The following is a 6,540-nucleotide window of genomic DNA, read 5'->3' as shown; positions in this document are numbered from 1 at the left end:
TATTAATATTTAATAGTGATTTTATTATCAGTATTCACCAGAAATTAAGTACTGACGAAAAAATTACTGAATTACTGGTAATATATAATCACTAATAATTTTTTAGTATTTATTAGTATGATATTCCTGTAAGGGTGTTATCTGGGATTTTATTTTGTATAATAAAACATATTAATAATATTACATACATATTGCATTGCAATGTTGCTATACAGTTGCGTTGTTATATTGCCGCAAGCGGACATTTTACCGTTGCTGCAATGTTGTAGGAGCATTGCAGCAACATTTTGCAACGTTGTTGCAATGTCACAATATTGCAAAATAATGATGCTGCAATGTTGCTGCAACGCTGCTGTGCTGTATGGGAATAGACTCATTTTTATGCTTATATTAATTGAATAGACTCATTTTTATGCTATAAAATCAAATAATTACCCAAATAGTACAGAGAATTCCAAAAAATTCAGTCGTGTGTCATCAATTCTGAGTTCATTTTTAGATGCAAAAAGAATTCTTTTCACTGAACTGAACTGTAAAGAATTCTTTTTGCATCTGAAAATGAATTCAGAATTGGTGACATACGACTGAATTCTTTTTAATTCTTTTTTAATTCTCTGTGCGATATCTGGGCATCGTATTTCGTACAATTACACATTTATACAATATTAGTTTTTAATAATTTGTTATAAAAAAACGCTTCCTGCATTTATATAGGGTTAAGACTAGGTAACTTGGGATTTCCCCAAATCTGCGGTATTTTTTCTTTTTTTCCGTATTTTTTCGTGTTTTTAATTAAAAATTTTTATATTCTTATTTTATTTTTTAAATTATTTTAAATCAAAAGACTGAGCAAAATTATTATTTTTTAATTTTATTTTTCGTCACCGTGTGTTATTTAGAAATTAGATGCATTAGAAATGCATATCCAGTATTTATATCTAATAGATAAAAAATAGATAAAAAATAATCGATAATGTAATTCTTCTTCAATTATCTCCGGGCTCCTTTACCAGTTCGAAGATTTACTGAGGGCTGGTTGTCTTTAAGGCCCGATCTTCAATAGATGGAGTAAAAAGTAAGAGTAGTGTAGGGACTTTTCCTCCTTTTATCCGTTGAGTGCGTTCATCTAGATACCACTCACTCCGTGTCTAGAGGTGCGATGCGCGGGAAGTGGAAGAAGGAGAGCAGAGCGAGTGATCAGATATGCTATAAGAGATTTTTTGTGCTGTGCCTTATTGAAAGTAAAGTTATTGTTAAATGAAAGACTACTGCGTGTGGTTATTATACCTCATTACTCCGACGACGGTAGTGGGAGTGTAAGGATCCGACTACCCCGACGTGATTCGTCGCCGAGTCGGAGAACACACGACACCGCGGAAAATACATTGCGTGCTTTCCAGTTGCGTATACTGTGTTACACAAAACCAGTTTATTGGTTGCATATTATCTTAGATAAGATATCTTATTAGATAAGATTAGACAAGATATTTTAGATAATATGTGACCAATAAACTGATTTTGTGTACGAATATGTCAAGATGTGTTAAGCAATTGGAAAGCACTCATTGTTATTAAGGTGCGTGGACCGAGCCGTATCTCTCGACACGATAGGGGATGAGTAAATTGCTACACCCTGAGTCGACCAATATTCATCGCTCTACTCTCCCCGCGACGCAACGGGGCTCTCGACACGGAGAGTATACGATCAGGGCTGGTATTCCGTTACCGTGGTTCCGACAGTTGTCGAATCGGTAGGCGTCGTTGCGCAGCTTTTTTATACCGTGGAAAAACTGCGCAACGACACCTATCAATTCGACAACTGTCGATACGTGGGTAACGGAATAGCGGCTCAGTGTTGGGATTCTGTAACTCATTATTGGAGTTAACGACAGTTTCGTTATCATTGCGCAGCTTTTCTACGGTATACAAAAGCTGCGCAACGATAACGAAACTGTCGTTAACTCCAATAACGAGTTACAGAATAGAATTACAGGGCTCTGATTCTTGAAAATATATCGCATACGACATTTAGTGAAAAGCTATAGTTCATGTCACGTATACTACAGCTTTTCACTAAATGTAGTATGCGATATATTTTCGAGAATCAGGACCCAGGAGACTGACCTTTATCACGACAACGACATTGAGGGCGAGTCCATTTACGTCAGCCACGACAACGACATCAAGTACGAACCGATTTTCGTCAACGAGCCACAAAGGTTATCCCCTGACACCAAGGACAGGAGCACCGCAATAGCAGAAATAGTGAATCGTTAAGGAATAGTGAATCGTTACGTGTGTTAACCTCCCGTCTCTTTCTTTCTTTCTTTCTTTTTCTTTCTTCGCCGTGCTCACGCGAATTCGCTGGTCTAGAAGATAAGTGCGAACCTATAGATATCGTCACCTTCGCTTTGCGACATTGTTTTCGATCTCGTCTAAAAGTAATATCACTTGAATTAACTAGGACGAATATCGTTAAATTTTATATACGAGGTGACATATGTAATGATGGCGGAAGAATCCAGTCAAATCAACGCGTACAGGGTGCCGAAAATTCCTCCGTTCTGGGCAAACGATCCAGAAATATGGTTTGCGACGGTAGAAGCATCTTTTCACATAGCAAAAATTTTAGACGATACTACTAAATTTCACGTTATCCTGGAGAGCGCAATTCTCCCGCACATCAAAGATTTAATTATGAGTCCACCTCCAAACGGCAGATACGACGCCCTGAAGGAATGCGTTTTGAAAGTATTTTCGGTATCACAAAGTGCCAAGCTACGTTAATTATTAAAGGGACAGATAATTAGGAGATAAAAGACCGTTCCACTTTTTACAGGAACTAAAAAATTTTGCTGGAGATCAGGGCCCATATTCTGAACCCTCTTTTATCTATAAAAGTGCCTCTAAAAGAGGCTTAGGAGCCACCTGATTGGCTGAGAAGCTACATTTAAGATATTTTTATCGATAAAAGAGGATTCAGAATATGGACCCAGATCTCTAATAGTATCATTAAGACGTTGTTTGTTGAACAGCTACCGGAAAATTACCGCATTATTTTAGCGACGATTGATGAATCCGATCTTGATAAATTCGCGATTATAGCTGACAAAATCGTGGATTCAATGTCGTTGAATAGCACATTAGCCCCGATAGTTAAGCAAAAATCTGAAAGTCTAGCACCAGTTCACACTCCGCAAGTAAATTCTTTTGCGGAAACGAACGCTAACGCAGCCCTAGAACAACTCGTAAAAGGCATGAATACTTTACTACGCGAAAAAGAGGCACGCGGTCGGCGCAGATCGTTCTAACCGGCCGACGAGACAACGTAGTCAGTCTCGTAGGGCAGGCGAAAAATGTTTTTTCCACCGCAGATTTGGTAGTAAAACACACAAATGTTAACAGCCTTGTTCGTGGACGGATAAAAAATCCGGTACGGGAAAATAAAGGTGCCTCCCCGACTGGAGACGGTTGTCGGAGGCACAGCTACAGAGAATCGTCTCCATACATTTGATAAAATCACCGGTTGCAAATACCTCGTCGATACCGGCGCTGAAATATCAATTATTCCCGTTTCCGCTACCGATAGAAAAACGCAGACAGAATTAAAATTATATTTAGCAAACAACTCGCGAATCAATACTTATGGTGAACTTAACACGACACTGGACTTTGGGCAACCTATTGTTTGGAATTTTTGCGTCGCAGACATTGTGTTCGCTATAATAGGCGCTGACCTATTGAAACATTATTGTCTGTCTGTCAACCTTCAAGGTCGTACTCTGACCGATGAGGTCACCTCATTCTCGATGGGCGTTGAGATGACAGCGGTCCCAGTTTTAAAGATTCCCGTTATCGATCGCTCATCCAAGTTCTCGCACATTTTCAGCGAATTCCTCGAAGTATCAGGCATTGCGCAAAACTTATTATTCACACTGCGGACCGTTAGTCACCACATCGTCACAACCGGTCTTCCGGTTGCCGAACGTCCGCGTCGATTGCCTCCAGACAAATTAAATGCCGCAAAAAGGGAATTCAAACGCATGAGAGAATTGGAATGGTGCAGACCATGCAGTAGCCCGTGGGCCAGTCCTATCCACATGGTCCAAAAGAAAACAGGCGAATGGAAGATCTGTGGTGACTATCGTCGTCTTAATGCAGTTACTATCCTCGATAAATATTCGGTACTATACTTACATGATTTCTCAGCAAATTTACACGGTAAAAATATTTTCTCGTAGATTTATCCAAAGCATATAACCAAATTCCCATAACCAGCGAGGATGTACCAAAGACGGCCGTGATTATTCCATTTGGATTATTTGAGTTTACGGTAATGACGTTTGGACTCTATAACGCGGCGCAAACCTTTCAGAGGTATTTACACTAAGCTCTCAAGGATTTAGATCTTGTTTTCTCTTATATTCGACGACATATTATCATCAATACATCTGCTTCGGTGACAGAACATAAACAGCACTTGCGTACAGTTTTAGCCAAACTTAAAGAATTTGGATTAACGTTAAATTCAAACAAATACGTTATCGGTGTACCGGAACTAATCTTTTTAGGACATCATATCAGCAACTAAGGCTGTAAGCCTAACGCAAGTAAGGTCGACGCGATTTTTAAATTCCTGAAACCACGGGCAGTCGCTGAACTACGACGTTTCCTTGGCATGCTTAACTTTTATCGCGGATATCTGCGCAATGCAGCAACTATACAGACACCTTTATACGTGTTCCTCAAAGATGATAAAACAAAAATGATCCCACAAAAATGATAAACGTGCAATCGAATGGAACACGGACGCTGAAGCCGCATTCGAAAAGCTAAACTCAGTTTAGCTGCGCTATTAGCTCATCCTTCTTCCGTCGCTAAAACGCTTTTAGTAACCGACGCTTCCAATTTCGTAATGGGGGCAGTCTTAGAATAATACTTCTCAGAAACGTGGAGACCGCTAGCATTCTTCTCAAGAAAATTCACGCCCGCTCAAAAAAAATATAGCGCGTACGATTGCAAATTAACGGCAATGTACGAAGCCGTTAAATATTTCCGTCACTTCCTTGAAGGACAAGCATACATACACAGTTCGAAATTTATATTGACCACAAACCGTTAATACACGCGTTCAACCAACGCGCAGATAAAGCATCGTCAAGGCAACTTCGTTAGCTCTCATTCATTTCTCAATTTACCACGCGGATTGTACACATAACGGGTCGCAAAAACATAATCGCAGATAGCTTATCAAGAATAGAGTCGCTACGTTTACCATGCGATATTGAATTATTAGAACTAGTTAATATATAGAAAGATGATTTTTAACTTCCTCAATTACTAAATTCAGCAACCACTTCGTTGAAGTTGAAAAAGCTTATACTAGGTTCGAAGCATTCGAAAATTTTTTGTGAGATCTCGGGCGAGTCATTCAGATCATACATACAGTTGTGTCGCGACGCAAGGTATTTGATATATTTCATTTATCTGCCCATTCCAGCGCAAGAATTACGGATCGAACAATACGGCAAAAATATGTCTGGCCACACATGCATAGAGATATAACCAAGTGGGCGAAAAACTGCATAGTGTGCCAACTGTCTAAGACGTCGCGCCATGTAAAACTCTTACCTATCGACTTCACAGCACCTGACGGACGCTTCGATCACGTTCATATGGATTTAATCGGCCCTCTACCACCATATAATGGTTTTTGATACCGTCTAACAATTGTAAACCGTTTTTCTAGGTGGCCTGAAACTCCCAATTTCGGACGTGTCCGCCAAAACAGTCACACGCGCGTTTTACGATCACTGGGTAGCGCGATACAGAGCTCCCAAGATATTAACTACCGATCAAGGTAAACAATTCGAAAGCTAGATATTCGACGCGCTTCTAAAATTGACCGGTTGTAAAAGAATACGCACGACGGCGTATCACCCCGCAACAAACGGGTTAGTCAAATGCTGGCATCGTACATTAAAAGCAGCGTTAACATGCAATAACTCCCCTAACTAGGTTAATATGATTTCCATAGTCCTATTAGGATTACGTACTCAAGTTAGGCTTGGTATTGGCGCGTCACCAGCCGAATTTTTATTTGGGACCATGTTAAGAGTTCCCAGCGAATTTGTAACAAATAACGATTTTATCCCAGACCCGCAAATTTTTATGGAAGACTTCCGTACATTCAAGTGTGAATGTAAACCAGTACCTGTTACCCATAAGTACAAAAAACGCGCGTTCTACTTTAAGGATTTGGCTACGCGTACATATGTATATGTACACATATTTGCACGCCAAGAAACATATACATTTTAGTCCCGACACCAAGCGTTACTAATATATATTAATATAAATTATAACGTTAAGTATTATTCTTTTATATGCAAAAACGTACAGTATTATTAATATTATTATTAATAATAATATCAAATAATATAAAAAATGTCATTGATTGAAATCGATTTAGTACATGGAACATGGCCAGTTATTAGAGGATGAAGAGTCCTCAAAGTTAACTTCAGATGCTGTTATTAT

At 39.2% G+C, this 6,540-nt stretch overlaps 1 protein-coding gene across 1 annotated transcript; it reads left to right on the top strand.

The window, feature by feature from the left end:
• Positions 1-2,144: 2,144 nt before the first annotated feature.
• Positions 2,145-6,533, top strand: LOC116844898. Its single transcript, XM_032817028.1, has 4 exons — positions 2,145-2,186; positions 3,890-4,137; positions 4,242-4,377; positions 5,501-6,533. The coding sequence occupies exons 2-4, from the start codon at positions 4,044-4,046 to the stop codon at positions 5,715-5,717; spliced, it is 447 nt and encodes a 148-aa protein (XP_032672919.1). The 5' UTR covers positions 2,145-2,186; positions 3,890-4,043; the 3' UTR covers positions 5,718-6,533.
• The last annotated feature ends 7 nt before the right edge of the window (positions 6,534-6,540 follow it).

Source organism: Odontomachus brunneus, unplaced genomic scaffold (genome assembly GCF_010583005.1).
Source record: "Odontomachus brunneus isolate Ranch 3 - 2012 unplaced genomic scaffold, Obru_v1 Obru_scaffold_047, whole genome shotgun sequence".
NCBI lineage: Eukaryota > Metazoa > Arthropoda > Insecta > Hymenoptera > Formicidae > Odontomachus > Odontomachus brunneus.
The sequence above is the reverse complement of the archived record's forward strand: the minus strand, read 5'-3'. Positions and strand labels throughout refer to the sequence as shown.

Coding starts and splice junctions, on each gene's coding strand:
- LOC116844898 (XM_032817028.1), top strand. CDS start 4,044: ATGAGAGAATTGGAATGGTGCAGACCATGCAGTAGCCCGTGGGCCAGT. Junction 4,138..4,241: donor AGGCGAATGGAAGATCTGTG/GTGACTATCGTC, acceptor ATTTTCTCGTAG/ATTTATCCAAAGCATATAAC. Junction 4,378..5,500: donor GCGGCGCAAACCTTTCAGAG/GTATTTACACTA, acceptor TGCCCATTCCAG/CGCAAGAATTACGGATCGAA.